The 15,872-nt window shown below is 39.1% G+C and overlaps 1 protein-coding gene across 5 annotated transcripts in view; it reads right to left on the bottom strand.

Moving 5' to 3' along the window:
* Positions 1-12,098, bottom strand: part of UNC5C (unc-5 netrin receptor C) — a 79,140-nt gene extending 67,042 nt beyond the window's left edge. For 2 of the 5 annotated variants that reach the window (XM_047091381.1, XM_047091377.1), the window contains exons 1-5: positions 11,476-12,098; positions 10,895-10,990; positions 6,798-6,978; positions 2,985-3,152; positions 244-408 (exon numbers count right to left, since the gene is read on the bottom strand). In XM_047091381.1, the coding sequence (XP_046947337.1) occupies positions 244-408; positions 2,985-3,152; positions 6,798-6,978; positions 10,895-10,990; positions 11,476-11,520 (655 nt within the window). In that variant the 5' untranslated portion in view covers positions 11,521-12,098. The remainder of the gene's footprint in view (positions 1-243; positions 409-2,984; positions 3,153-6,797; positions 6,979-10,894; positions 10,991-11,475) is intronic. The other 3 variants (XM_047091382.1, XM_047091379.1, XM_047091378.1) reach the window with 2 other exon arrangements.
* Between the last annotated feature and the right edge of the window lie 3,774 nt (positions 12,099-15,872).

Below are 15,872 nucleotides of genomic sequence, written 5' to 3' on the forward strand. Positions count from 1 at the left end.
TAACTCACTCTTTGCTCATGAGAAAGCAATATTGTGTATGTCATTTGTTAACCGGACAGTTATTATTCATTCGAGTTCCTGGGAGATTAGTTCTTTGAATTCTGAGACAGAGCTACTACATTGGTATATTACTGCATTGTTTTTGTTGTTGTTCAGAATTCTTAATTTCTAATATTTCCCTCCGAGAAATTCAAATGGTTAAATATCAGGCCTCCCAACTGCTGTTTGCTCAAATAGACTTACTCTGCATGCACAGCCCATCAGTGCAGTTCTTGGATTGCAAGACGAGGCCATCACAGTCCTTGCCTCCGTTCTTGGGGGCTGGTGCCGTGCACTCCCTCCTGCGCCAGTGTGTGCACTCGGTCCCACAAGTAGACCACTTGCTCCATGAAGTCCACCTGCCATCCACTGTCACACACACACACACACACACACACACACACACACACACAAAAACCAGCATAAGGTCAGAGGGAGAAGCAGCTGCTTGGGGGGAGAAGGGAGTAGAACTCAAGTATATAAAACGAAACAAAACAGAACAAAACAAAACAACAAAACAGAAAACTGAAGAAAATGTCCCATCAAGGAGTCCTGCATTCATGTCACCTGCTGGCAAGTAAGCACGCTCTACATGCATTGTCAGGGTTCTGAGAACTTTTCTTACTGGGTGTGTGAGTGTTTCCTTACTGACCAAGCAAAGGAATGCTTAAAGGGACACACAGAAAGCAAAGTTGTCACCAGGAGCTGGTGAGGACTAGGAAGTACACAAAGGTAGATCATGATGGTGCCCTTTTCTCTATTAAAAGGGAAGCTTTTGGATTTTATATTGAAACTTAGGGGACGTCTTTTTGAATGCAAGATTTCTTTGCACATAGTGTCATGTGGTCAGTGCAAGTAAACCTGTGTAAGGATATGGAGAAGAGGTTGGTACAATGGGGAAGAAATCTATATATCCACCCAATGATCAACCCATCCATCCATCCATCCATCCATCCATTTATCCATCCATATCTATCTATCTATCTATCTATCTATCCATTCTCTATCCATGCCTTACTTTTTTTTTTTTAATTTTTTCATCCAGGCAGCTTGATGCTGTTCTGCAATGCTTTGCTGAAATGACTATATTATTTTCCACTTATTATTTGATGATTCCATTCCATTATTGATGATATATATATTTCTATTTCTATTTTACAAATAATATTTATACAGATTCCTAATTTTTTTTTGCTGTGACTCAGTCATTTATAACTGACTAACTTTCTTTCTAATTTTTGTGTCTGACTTGTCAGTAATTTCAATGATACTAAGCTATCTCTTTTAAAAATATACAACTTAAATCCTAAGTTGAAAAAATACATAGTAAGTCTCACTGAAGTCACACTTAAAATTCATTCTTAAGAAATTCTTAAATAGGATAACAATATTGAAAAGTGGTTAAATAAAAAGTTTTCCTGAAATACATAAGTAATTATGATTATCTAGAATTCAATATAAAACAATGCCAAAAATCATTTATTGAACATCTAATATACATAATATCTTACACCTACATATTCATAGAAATTACATTAATTTTAATAGCCTACACAGTTTGGAAAATCTATATGATTTCATATTCAAATTACTGTGTAAATATATTATATATAATGCGTATGGAGACATAAACATGCCCATATGAAAGAAAATGATGAAAGCATCAATATTTCAATTATACAGAGTTGGCTATATAAGCAACTCCCAGCTATTTGGAGAAAATACATTTGCTTTGACCTAAACCAGCCCAAAGTTTACACACACACACACACACACACACACTTCTATCTAAACTCAAAATACTCAGTGCATTTTTAATTGTGGAAGTCAATATCTAGATAAAATATAAGAGACTACAAGGTAAATATTGAAATTTTAAACCTAGCTAAGTGTCAAGATTTGTTACATTAATAAAATCTCTCAAAGGATTCAGTATGGGATACTGTTTGGATATTTGAGAGTGGACACTTGGGAGTATAAAATATAGATTATATTTTTCTACAGTTCATTTCTACAACCCATCTCTGAGAAAGTTTCTTTAAGGGATGAATAAGACAAAAGGTAGGCAAAATAAAGGGACGTAGGAGATTGTTTCTAAATCATGAAGGCACAAAAAAAATAATAAAAGACAAATAAATAATGAAATTGAAATATAACAGCTACCCAAGGAATGCACTAAATTCATGGATTATTTCAAAATAATTTTAGCTTAAAATTTCAATATATCACATAATTAAACATTTTAGTTGACTTTGGTTTTGATTTTGGCAATATGAACTTTAATTTGCCTAAGGATAAGAGCTGGTGACAACATGAGACAGCATCAGAAGATGGTCAGAAGCAGAGGGATGCAATCTTGCTATAGTTGCCACTGCAAATAACTCACAGAAATGCACAACCAACATGTACAGAAAATAAAGAGCTGACTGCATTGTATTTTCAAAACCCATTAGCCCAGGTGTCACAAAGCTTTGTCTTCTTTTTAATTCACTCCAAATGTTTTATTTGCCCTTGCCCAGAAACTGACACCAAATATCAAATATCTCAGTCTAAAACATATTCTAAATTTTCATTCCAATAATTTCCATGGTTGTCTGAAGATCAAGAGTTGTTATTCCTAAAATGTGTGGCTTTCAGGGCTCTCCAAATCCCTTGAATTATAGAATCTATCATCTTGGCTCCAGCAGTTTTGTCCAGTAACAGAGAGGGATTATGTCCGTAAGTGTTTAATCTCATGTTTTATTCTATTTTGCATGTTTGGCTAATAAAGTTAAATACTGTTTGGGAGAAAAATACTTGATTTCTCAGCAGTGTAAGCATTCAATGGTATGATGGATATAAATAACATTTATCACATATTCAGGTGAATAAGGCTTTGTTTATATCTCCTAAAACAATCCTAAAATGGGAGGATACATTTGGAACGCGAGCACTGTCTTATTTACCTGGGCATAAGGTGGTACAGGCTATTTTCTGCACACTCTGCCCTTCACAGAAGGCACCACCATTGAGTGGTGCTGGGTTGGTGCAGGTCCTTGTGCGTTTCTGGTACCCTCGTCCACAGCGGCTATTACACACAGACCACTCTGTCCAGGTGGACCAGCCACCATTTACTGGAAGAAGGTAAATATAAAATTGAATCATATGTGTGTTCATGCACACAGACACACAAACCATGCACAACACATAGACAAAAAGTCATCTGCTAAGTGACCATAAAACAATCTAAAATTTGAAAGATAGAAGAGACCTTGGGCATCATTTCATTCAGTTTTATTGCATAGCTGAGGAATCTAAGCATAGAGATAAATAAAATGAATTACCAAAATGTACTCACCTACTCAGAAGAGTATATAGAACCGTGTTCTCTTTTTCTTGGCTACTGTTCTTAAAAAAATACATTCCTCTTACCTAGTCAAGCTTTAAAAATTATTTTTGACAGCTTATCTCAAATAATAAATGTTTACATCCTTATGCCAAGGTTGCAGGTGGATCTGAAGCATGAGAGCTGAATAAAATCATGTAGCTTTTTCTTAATAGATGATTGATTATTTTTCTTTAGCACATGTAAACTTTACAGCCTTTTAAGGACTTTTGCTCAGTTTCATTAACGCGGTGAGCCTCGTTAAAAAATAGTCTTATATTGCTAGATTTTAAACTAATTGAGTAGCCATTTGATTGAATTGGCATTTAGTTTCTGTAATTGAAATGGACACCTATTCTGTGTGTAAAAGTCAATTATGGTGTTTGATGGAGAGTTCAGTGTATGATTATAAAACCTACATTCTACTGCTATGTTCACTATTTACCGCCGGAGATATCCCTGTAGAAAATACTCTAATACATTTTAGGACTTCCATTATGTGAGTTTAGAGTACATTATTGTAATTAAGCATTTTCTAACAAAAATTATTTGCTGGTAGTTAAAACCTGACGTAACTAGTAGAAGTTAAAACCTGATGTAACTAGAAGTTAAAACCTGACGTAACTAGTAGAAGTTAAAACCTGACATAACTAGAACTTCTGATCATAAAGAGAGTGCTAGACATTCAGGCAGCACGCAGCTTATATGTGCGTATCACACGCCCGACATCTCCTCTGCTAGAATCCTATGCAAGGCAATGGGAAAAATTATGAATATGTTATACATACATACACAGACAAAATAATTTTCATGGCAGAGTTATTTTTCTATAAAGATAAATAATTGTAAACAACTGTAATGTTCAACAATAGGAAAAGGGTAAAGTAAATGTATGTTCATGTGACTGACATCTGGGCAGCCATTAAAAAATGGTGCTCTAGAAGTCTATTTAATAATACATGAAAATTTGAACATCACGTTTTAAGTAAAAAATATATTTATATCCCTTACTTAAAAAATCTTATCTATTCATAAAAATACCAGTAGTATGCATATCAATCTTTTTAAAAGCTATTTCTGGATGACAACATGACAGGATTATTGGCATTTTCTTCTCTGACCTTTTCTGTGTTTCCTAAATTTTCTATAACAGATATATATTTGCCATCTCAAAATGATACTAACAAAAATAAATATATACAACACACTCAAAAATGAAATACTTGTTAGATGTATACGTTTTGCTATAAACTTCTGGTGAGCCTAATCTATGAGCCTTGGACGACTTACTTTATGAGGCCATGAAAAGGACAAGCAGATGGCTTATAGGTTGTGTTTCAGTTAGTGTTCCAAAAAGCAACTTAACCTGCTCAGCTTTACAAAACCCAGTGTCATGGAATTGTCAGTGTGAACTGCTTACTAGCATACTGGCAAGCCAATATTTGGGGTTATAGTATCCATATACTGCTCTGGTAGGATTTTAATGAGAAACAAATAATGATAAGCTTCTAGAGAAAAAAAAAAAAAAGGAATGTGAAAGCCCTAGACTTATACCCTCATTTTACAGACAAGGACATGAGGGTTCCTAGCATCTTGGTCAAGTGGCCAACTGAAGGTCAGTTACTAGAACTAGTCCTAGAGCACAAGTCTCCTGACCCCTAGGGTCCAATGATGTTTTTTGAACTCAAAGTGCCTAAGTTCCATCTGTTTGATTCTTTCTAAAAACCATGTTCAGCTTGCATTTGTAGATATTGAAAGCATGCTATATATAGGGGAAGAGATCTGCATGTATATTAAACATCTATATAACACATAGAGAGATAGTCCATCATCATTAGTTATCTATGATTGCTACGTGCTGTGATGTGCTCCATTATCTTTTGCACTTTAAATGCTGTTCATCAAGTTGTTCAGCCAGTTTAGAAAAAGACAAAAAGTAGGAATCCTTTCATGGTGACTGAAGAGAGGCAACTACCTACAATTTAACATAGCCATTATCTTGAGAGGAAATTAAATCTCAGAGTATCCAGAGGATTAAAAAATTGTATGTATCTGTCTTGGAATAAAAAGGAAAGATTTAAAGTGTCACAATATACAGCGTCTGGAGCCTCACGTGGTTTCTGTTTCTCCTAACTCCCACAGCAGGAGGACATCCATCCAAATGGCAGTATCTACACTAAGTACCACGAGCCAGATACCTGCCAAGGGCTGCCCCTCCTTTACAGTCACCCAGACACGAAGGTCCCTGGAATGTCCTTTCACACTGACACAGCCCTGAAAAGCTTCCTTAAGTTCCAAGTGGTGGTGAGACACAGGCATCTCATTTAAGAGGGGGCATACCCTCAAAATACTTCCCAGGGTTGTTTGGTTTCCTCTGACACAATAAATCACCCAGAATGTGAGGACCTACTGTCTGCCCAACACTGTGAGAAATACATAAATACACAGAGCAGTCTCTTGGTCTATAGTGGAGCTTAACACATAGCTGGGGAGATGAAACTCCTCATAAAATGACTGGAAGACAACTGAGTGCTATACCGCAAAGAGATAAAAGCATCAGACGCTACAGCAACATTGGGTGTGAAACTGTTGAGTATTTCTGGAGAAATATTAGGTCAAACTGGATATGAGCTGGACTAGAAAGGGCCAGAGAGCGGAAGGGAAGCTTCCCGAAGAAATCATTATGTTGAACTTGCTATGTGGTTAGGATTAGGGCCACCGCATAGCAGTGCTCACCTTCACTCTAACTACCCGCCGCCCCCCCCCCCCCCCCCCCGCAGTGTGTAAAGCAAGTTCCAGGAAGTCAACGTTGTTCTCTGATGTATCTGGGGAACAGGTCAGCCACAATTTACCTGACTAAGCCAAAGCCCACAGAATTGTCAGCGGGCTGACTTAACCATCTTCATCTCCAAACTCACTCTAGATCTGGGTGGTCCAGGGTATGGAGGAGGGGGGCACGCTTAGATGGGTGAGCATCTTCTGGCTCTGGTGCAGGCACTCAGGTGGATTTCCTTCACTTTTCCATAAGCTGACTGACCAAGGGCTAGGAATTTCCAAGTCTGGTCTTTCTATGCCTATCAGGGAAGCAGTTAAACCTCACTGCTGAAGCTGCAAGCTGGCAACAGGGATTGAAAATGGGTGATGGGCACTGAGGAGGGCACTTGTTGGGATGAGCACTGGGTGTAGTATGTAAGCAATGAATCACGGGAATCTGCTCCCGAAGTCAAGAGCACACTGTATACACCGTATGTTAGCTAACTTGACAATAAATTATGTTTAAAAAAAAGAAAGAAAGAAAAAGAAAAGAGAAAGGGCCTCTCGCTTGATAGTTTAAATTAAAACGAGAAACTGTAGTTTGACATGGACTAGATTGAGACTCCACCAGCTCACTCACCGTAGACTATGACAGTTGCAGTCGTGCTTTTCCTCTTGGCAACAATGTTTTTGGCAACACAAGTATAGTTTGCAGTATCTGAGAGGCGGGCCTGCTTTATGATGAGGTTGTGATCAATAGTAATATAAAAATTCCGATCTTCAACGGGGTCAATTATGTCTTCATTTTTCAACCATTCCACCTAAAGATGCACAAGAGAAATAGGTAAGTACCCAGTACGGATCCCTCGATGGCTGTCTGTCCTAACCTGTGTTTTAGAATTTGTATGACATTGCTCTGTGCTATGAACTTCAGCAATCCGGGAGGAAGTAACTTTCTGAGGTCATGTGAGGTATCACTCACCTGCCAAACATGCTGATTCTGTCTGTACTACATTATTCTCAAATGTCAATGAACCAGTTGGGAAATACAATGTTCAAATTGTTTTCACTTTGCCCCGCAGGCAAGAACAGGGAATGTGCACTGCCAAGTTCAGAACCCAATCAAAAATAATGGGCTAAGCATTTCAAACGGAACTCAAACCTTTTGCTATTTGATTTGTTTACTCTTGGCAACTAACTTGCTGCTTTTCACAAAAGAATGTAAAGACTATTAAAAAAGCTCAAAAGGCATCTTTGACATCATGTAGCTCTAATAAACCAACATTTGGATGATTTACGTGTAACCTTGCTGAAACATATGGATTAAATTTCCCCGAAAATGCACTTACTTTAAAATGGAGCAAACACATATTTGGAGATGCATTTAAGCCAAAATACTTGAGGAAGAAAAGGTTTTGTACCAACCTTCAATATAATCCAAAGAGCGTATACATCATACTCAAAGCTCTCCTTTTCTGTATCACTGACATCAAATCTTTGACTCATGGTTTGCTTCTGGGGAACCTGACCTAAGACATGACTGTTCAGAACTACTGGACTATTTTTTCCATGAAAATCACATCAGTTTAGCAAAAGCAATATTATGCTTACAGAATGAAAGGAGGGAGATATATCTGTATAAACTGTCCTTATGGAGGATGAACTATTCCTTGTTCTATAAATTGCTGCTGCTGCTGCTGTTTTTGTTTTTTTCTATGCACAGGATTTTCCATAAAGCAAAACAACACTGATATTTGCCACCCTTAAACTTTTCTTTTGCATCCTTGTGGATATGGATACAAGTAATCTTTAGTGGTAGAGAGTCAATAGTGTTGCCATTTTCAAAATCTTAAAGAGTATCTCCAGCACCACAAGAGGTCTGGAAATTAATCTCTAAATCTGTCAGTGGGCTTGACTTTGCACAGCTCTAAATTACATCCAACAGAGGGACTCTAAAATAATGCTCCTCTAATCCTTAGGAAAGAGACCACAATTTAAAGGGAAAAACGTTTAAAAACCAACAACAATCCTGAAATAAACATTTGAGGATGTAGATAAGAGCAACTATTTATGGTGATATAAATTTTGAAAGGGCAAAACCCTCTTGGTATTTATACTATGGTAGTGAGAAATAGAATCAAATCCATCTAAAACAGTGGAGTTTTAAAACATGCATTTTGTTTTCACATACAGAGACCACATTCTTTCAGGGCCATGCTTGGATATATCTGATCTGAAACTCACACTCTTCTTGACTCGGATTTTCTCAAAATCTGGCCCTATGTGTGTGGTAGTTTGAGCTCACTAGAAGTGCAAGAGGGAAGGTAGCAAAATTCATATAATTATTAATTATCATTGATCATTGAAAGCAGACATTAACTTTCTAATCTAATCTTTATCTATGCCATTCTAGAGAAAGCTTTCCACTTACAGAAGGCACTGTTGGGATCCCCTGAGTTGGTCTTGGATCCCTCCTGAGAGACAGAGAGAGAGAGAGAGAGAGAGAGAGCAGGCTCTTCATGCTTTTCTTCCAAGGACCCATAATTGTTCTTTCTTTGAAAGATGGCTCTGACATTCGTGGACTCTGAAAGTGCCTAGGGGTTCACAGCACCGCCCTCCCCCGCCCTGTCCCACAACCTCCACCTTAGCCATTGTCTCACAGATGTGGAAATATGCTTTGTGTCCAATTGGGGTCAGAATCTGAGCTGCTACCTTCCAGAGTTCCCCTGTGAAATTAGACTGAAGCTGTCCCCTTGAGATGTCACCTGCCATCTCTATACACACTTACTGGGCTTCATTTTCTCTCCTGGTGGCTCCACCCAGCTATAAGGTTCTCTCTTCTATGAATTCCCCATTAAAAAAAAAACAAAACCCTCTGCATTCAAATCTTGGTCTCATGGTTTGCTTCTGAAGATTCCAACTATTCTCACAGGAGAACCCATGACTGTTCAAAACTATGGTTTCTTCTGTTTAAATCACATCAGTTAACAACAGTGAGGTTACCCTGATCATAAGTGACATAAAGAGATCCCAAGGGATATTGCAAACTACTTGTATATTTGAAAGTTTATTACATGGAAGAAAAAGAGCAATCTGCACAGTTGACAAGATCTAAGAAGACTTCTGTCATTACTGGGTAAACCATCTTTACCTGCAAATATATCACTCTGCATTTTTCTCAAGTCTCTTGCCAGTGCTGGAACAGTGAGTATGACCTGGGTTTTGATGACCCCTGAGGAACCCCAGACATACTGGAGAGGCCCCCAGGGCCCTGTGGAGGTTACTGCCTTCCTCCCCAACTCTGGATTTAACCAGAGAAGCTCTGCTTTGATCTGTTTTCCTGTTTTCCATACTGGGCTCACTTGTAATGCCTAGTTTAAAGAAACAGAGAGTTCACTCCTGCTAGAAAATAGCTGTAGAAATGGAAAGGTGAGCCATGGGCTCCTCCGGCTTCCGGTAACTTGCCTACCCTCCTGTTCCGTACATTCCAGTACTCGCAGCTGCCACAATGTCCTGCTTTGAGACCACATCTCTACAGGAAGCTCAGGTCATCACCTCCGGCACTGGAATCCTCATGCTGCCCTGCACATCCCCATCTCCCACCCTGAAAAAATATCAACCCCCTATCATGCTGCTTTGCAATGCAGAAGCAAAATTCTCCAAAATTTCAAACTCTGTTTAGATTATTTTCTCTACTTTTCTCTAACTAAAACTTAGCTCTTTATGATGCTTCTGTTTTGCTTTTTTTTTTTTTCCTGGAGTTCTCTCAAGTGGTGGATGTTTGATTTCCTAAACCCAACACACACTGGGCCTGGGAATCAGAAAGTGCCCTCCTTGTTCTGCACTGTCTTTTCTAGACCATTCTCTCCAAACACCATTGCTTTGAATTTCATGCCATCAGATTATGTCACCCACCTTCTATATTTTTTGTGGTCATTTAAAGACCTCTGGGCTCACAGTCATTTTATGCAGCACATTTTTCTGTCACAATTTCTAATGATTTTAATAACCACAAACACTTTCAACATTTTGGCGTCTCAATTACATGACCCTCCTTCCTGCCACAGTCTTGGTCTCTAAGACACCCACACTTATAGGCCAGAGACTTTCAATCCTGGTTTCACTGTAGAGTAATTTGGACATTCATAATATATCAATTTTACATCCAGTCCAGAGAAATTAAATCTAACCCAGAGCAACTCTGATTCACTGGTCAAGAATGGTCTAGCATCTGTATTTTTGAGACTCCTCAAGGGGCTGTGATTTCCTGCTAGGGTTGAAGAATACCACTCTAGAAGATTGTCTTTCAGATGAAATCCCTGGACAAGAAGCACCCAGGTCACCTGGGAGGCTGACAGAAATGCAGAATCTCAGGTCTGCCTACCCAGACTTACTGAGTCAAAATGTGCATGTGAATAAGAAATTCAAGGATTTATATGCACATTAAAGTCAGAGAACCACTGGCCAGCTCTTGTCCTTATCACTGATTATTAACTTCAAGCCTTCTAAAACTCCAATGCAGTTTCTTTTACCATATTCTCCATCTTTCTGACTTACTCCCTCTCAGACTCCTATTTTGACAAACTTTCACTGGGCCCTACAATCTATTAAACAAAGCGACCTATCTTGGCTGTCATCCCTCTCACGTTCCCTCCTCTCTCTTCACCACTTTTAAATCGAACTGTTTACCTTATCAACAATCCCTTGCATTAGGAGCTCAGCTCTCCCACCCCTCACCTTTTCTAAGGCGTTCACTTGGCCGCTCTTCCCAACACCACGTTCACAGACTTGCAGAGGAATATGGCCGCGCACAGCCACGTTGAGTGGGCTCATCTGAAATTCATGATAACAGAACTCAAATGGGCCCTTAATTCTGCCAAAAAATCGTACTATATTTTCATCATCTGTTCACTGTCCCATCCTCCTAGACAGCTATTTCACACCTTTTCCACTCTCCTTAAACACCACCTCCCTCTCTATCCTCACTTTCAGCTGATGACCACGATTTCTACTTCACTGAAAAAAGTGACAATCACGAGACAGCTTCCACAGCTCCCACTACTCACCACCCCACCCCTGTTCTGCACCCTCTCTCTTGTTACTGGGTCAGCTCTCTGTGCTCCCACCTGTCACCTCTCATTTGTACTGTGCCTTCCATTCCCTCGTGCCTGGTCAAGGGCAGGCCCCAGCAATTCTCCTCTCTGTCTCTTAAATCATTAATATTCCCTCTACAGGAGCCATCTCCATCAGCATACAGACATACACTTAGAACCCTCTCCACTCGTTTCCGCCTGGAGTCACCCCATGTCTTTGCTCACCTTACAAAACACCTTGGAATACTTGCTTATAATCACTCTCTTCATTTCCTGTCCTCTTCATCTCTGCTGTAACTATTCTAATGCGCATTCGCTTCCACCATTTTGCAGGTACTACTCTCTTCAAAGTCACCAATTACTTTCATTTTGTTAGATATACTGGTGAGGTGACTCAGCAGCAGCTTTGACCCAACTGGTTTCTCCCTCTTCCTCACTTGCTTTCTTGGCCAGGGCACTTTTCCTGGTTTTTGTCTTATCTCACTCCATCCCTCACAGCTTCCTGGAGCGAAGGTCTGTTCCCTTGTGGAGGCTCTGTCCTTGGACCTCTTCTTTTTTTCTGTCTTCTATCTATATTCACTTCCTTGGTGAGCTCATCCAGTCTCATGCAGAGGTCTTCTAAATTTATCTCCAGTCTAGACCCCGGCCTTGAACTCCAGACTCATATATCCAAATGACTTCTTTCAACTGCACTGGGTTGTCTAATAACAACCTCCTGAACTGCACTTCCAACCTTGCTCCTCCCACAGCCTTGCCCATCTTAGTTCATGTCAACTCTATCCTTCCAGTTACCTAAACAAAGCCTCAGACTTGGCCTTGACTCCTCTCTACCTCTCTCTTTGCCCACTGGAAGTCAGGGCAGTATATCAGGATCTGACCACTTCTTGTTCCCTCACCACCACCCTCTTCCAGTTCAAGCATTCATCATTTCCTTCTTGGATTACTGCAACAATTTCTTGTCTTATCTTTGCTTTCCCTCTTGGCCATCAACATTCAATATTCAACACAATAGAGTGAATGAGCCTGAAACCTTAAGTCGATCGTGCTACACCTCATCTCCAACCTTCCAATGGCTCCTATCTTGCTTGCTGTCAAAACCAAAGTTCTTATAAAGACCCACTAGGCCCAGCATCACCAGGACCCCGGACCCCTCTGAGATCACCTTGTTCACTTTCTCTCTCTCTCATCTCTGTAGCACGCTGGCTCCTCTGCTAGTCCTCATGCACATCAGTGGTACTCCTGCTTTGGGAATTTTGAGTCTGCTGGTCAATCTGCTTGAAATCACCTTTCCCTTCCCCAGGTATCTGCATAATATGTTCCCTTCTCTTATTTAGTTCTTCAGATGTCACCCTCTCAGTGAGTCATTTCCTGATCAACATTTTAACAAATTTTTTTAATGTTTATTTTTGAGAGAAAGAGAGAGAGAGAGAGAGACTGAGAGATACCACAGAGAGAGATATAGTGTGAGTAGGGGTGGGGGGAGAGGGGCAGAGAGAGAAGGAGACGCAGAACTTGAAGCAGGTTCTAGGCTCTGAGCTGTCAGCGCAGAGCCTGATGCAGGGCTTGAACTCAGACTGTGAGATCATGACCTGAGCCAAAGTTGGACATGTTTTTTCTCAAATGCATTCCACAAACACTGAGTACCGATGTACTAGGCATGGTGGCAAGTGCTGGGGGATAAAGGGACAAGTCAGATAAGTGTTTGCAATGTGTGAGAATAATTCTGTTTATCATGAAAGAGGCTGAGTCAGGAAGATATATCAATTAAATCTTTATAAATATACCTTTATATTAGCAAAATATATCCTTGTCATGAAGTGTCTCCAGAAGCCACCACCGCCAGATAAAGTGACGGTCTTCATCTGCAGTGATTTCACAATGAGCCTCCTTACATAAACTGTATGTGAAATCCCAAGAAACAGTACCGAATCTCTGGTTGTGCTGAATTTTATTGTATTGAATAGTAATTAATTATATTGTTGCAATGCTATTTATTTGTAAGCTAATCTTGGTTAATTGGGAGTCAGTACTTGGGTCTGGCCTCTGAATTCTGTTCCTGTCTTGCTCATTTCAATGTTCCTTGTTGATTTCACTCCGAGATGTGGCTTCCTCCCACCCCTCCCATTTAGCAAACCATCTGATTTATACATGGGAGAAGTCTTTCTGAGTTAGAAGTTATTTTTAGCTATGTATAAAACATTCAAGAAGAGAGAAAAATAGGTTGTAGTTCAGAAAACAATAAAAGGCTTTGCCCATAAACCATAACTTGTCTTCAGGGATGCAGTGAGGCAAAGTAGTGTTTCTGTCCTTGTGACTCGGTAACTGCAGTCTTTTCAATAATTTGGGGCACATTTGAAGCCATCGACTCAAGGGTTTATAAAGAAATGGGAATTTATTAACAGGTAATAAAAATAGTTACAAGGCAATGTTAGGATGTCCTATTTGCATATTCTGTTGTTATGTTTCGTGTTGATTAATGCCATTGTGTGCAATTGAAAATCTTACTTTAAGAAGCAGTTTCTAAAGTACCAGCTGAGAGGGTTGCTCTCAAACCAGACTGTGTGGGTTCAAAATTGAACTGTCACTTCGTGTCTCTCTTAAGTTTCTTACCTTAGATGTGCCTCAGGGTCCTCATTTACAAGATGAGGATAATCCTTGAATGCATTCCACAAAGTTTATAAAGATCAAATGAGTTAATAGGGGCACCTGGGTGGCTCAGTTGGTTAGGCGTTCCACTCTGGATTTCAGCCCAGGTCATGATCCCATGGTTCGCGAGATCCAGCCCATGTCAGGCTCTGTGCTGACAACACGGGGAGCCTGCTTGGAATTATCTCTCTCCCCCCCCACCCCTCCCCTGCTTGCGCGCCCGCACATGCTCGCTCACTTTCTCTCAAAATAAATAAATAAACTTAAAAAATGAGTTAATTACACAAATTACCTAGTGTCTGACGTACGGTAAATTCTTAAATTATTATTAATATCAATTAAGGATATACTTAAAGGAGATAGGACAAAACTCAAACTTCTCTAAAATAACAGCAGAGAAATGGTGTAAATTTAAAAACAAAAAAGAAAATATCTTCATGTCTGATTCCTTTAGCTTCTTCTGACATTTTCTTTTTTATTGAGACAAAGTCAACTTACCATTAGATTACATCTCTTTAAGACTGTACTAGAAATATATAAATGATTAAGTATTAAATTGGCCAATCTAGTTTGTACGCTAAACCTAAATACATATTTCCATTTAAACCTTGTGAATCCATAACTCTAGAGATGTCATTAGCATGCATGTGCTTTAGAGAAAGTATAACATGGCATTTTAATCAGTCTGTGCAACTAGTATTTTCTAATTCTTTTAGATTAAAAGCAAATCATCACACTACATTAATGTTTTAAAGGTATAACAAGAACAGATTTTTGATAAAAGAAATTTTACCAAGATTAATTTGAGAAATACTCATTACTGTACTTAGTAATAAGGTATAAATCACAGGCAATTTATATATTACTTTTACCTAGACCCAGACCATCCACAGGTTTATAGTTTTGGTTTTTCCTTTAAGTTTCCCAGTGCTGTTTCCCTGCTACTTCAAGTTAGTCATCATCACTCATTCTTTTTTTTTTTTAACGTTCAAAATGTTTGTCATTTGTTTTTAAGCCACAGTAACAGCTCAATATAGTACACGATATACAGAGAAAAGACAAAGAATAGTTTAACATCGGCTTTATGAAATTAAGTGGCTCCAGATAGACAACTAGGTTGGTTTCAAGTTTTTGTCTTAAATATTAATATTCTAAAAAAGTAAACTGATTCTTACAGAGTCTAAGGAAATAAATGATTTTTTTAGGCAAATGTTTATTTTATATGAACAATTTGGCCCTCGCAACGTGAAAAGAATTTCACACATGTCGACTTAATGAAATAGGCTTTTTTGGCAACACTCTTATTTTTTCTCAGTACCCCATGATATTCATTCTATCCTCTCTTTTTAGTGATAAGATACGTTCTTGTTTTTGCTATCTGCACCTGTAAAGCCCCCAAATTTGAGTATGCGCTGAGAAATTCCAAGGTACCTATTTGTGTGTGTGTGTGTGTGTGTGTGTGTGTGTGTGTGTGTGTGACGTGACAAATGGAAACACCCGAGTTACTCCAGGATCTGGGCCCGGGTTGGCCTCTCACTGGTGCTCTACAGGGAAACAGTGTGATCACAGAAAAGAGCCATCAGACCTAACCTCTCTATCATCGCTACCCTGCTCACTCTTCTGGGACCAAACACAGGTTCACTTTCAAAGCTAACACTGGGACTGGATGTAGTTTGATTTCAGGGGCATCAGGAAAGCATCCTTGCTCTCACCCAAATTTTTGGCAGTGTCTTGAAATGTCTTTAGGAAAGCTAGTTTGTAATCCCACCATTAGAAGGTTCTTTTTACATGCAAATGACCTGAGAAATAACACCTTGATCTAAACCATATAAAGTATTACAAAACTTGGCATATAAACCAAGGGAAAACTCTTTTCAGTTCAGATAAAGAAGAGTTTGAAGGCATGTGGATTTCAAACTGGAATTCAAGTAACCAGCAATATGCAAAATTTTCTATGGGGGTACACAAACAAAAAC

This window comes from Lynx rufus, unplaced genomic scaffold (genome assembly GCF_022079265.1).
Source record: "Lynx rufus isolate CCGP_SWC_20201006 ecotype Redwood Valley unplaced genomic scaffold, mLynRuf1.p SCAF_3, whole genome shotgun sequence".
Lineage (NCBI taxonomy): Eukaryota > Metazoa > Chordata > Mammalia > Carnivora > Felidae > Lynx > Lynx rufus.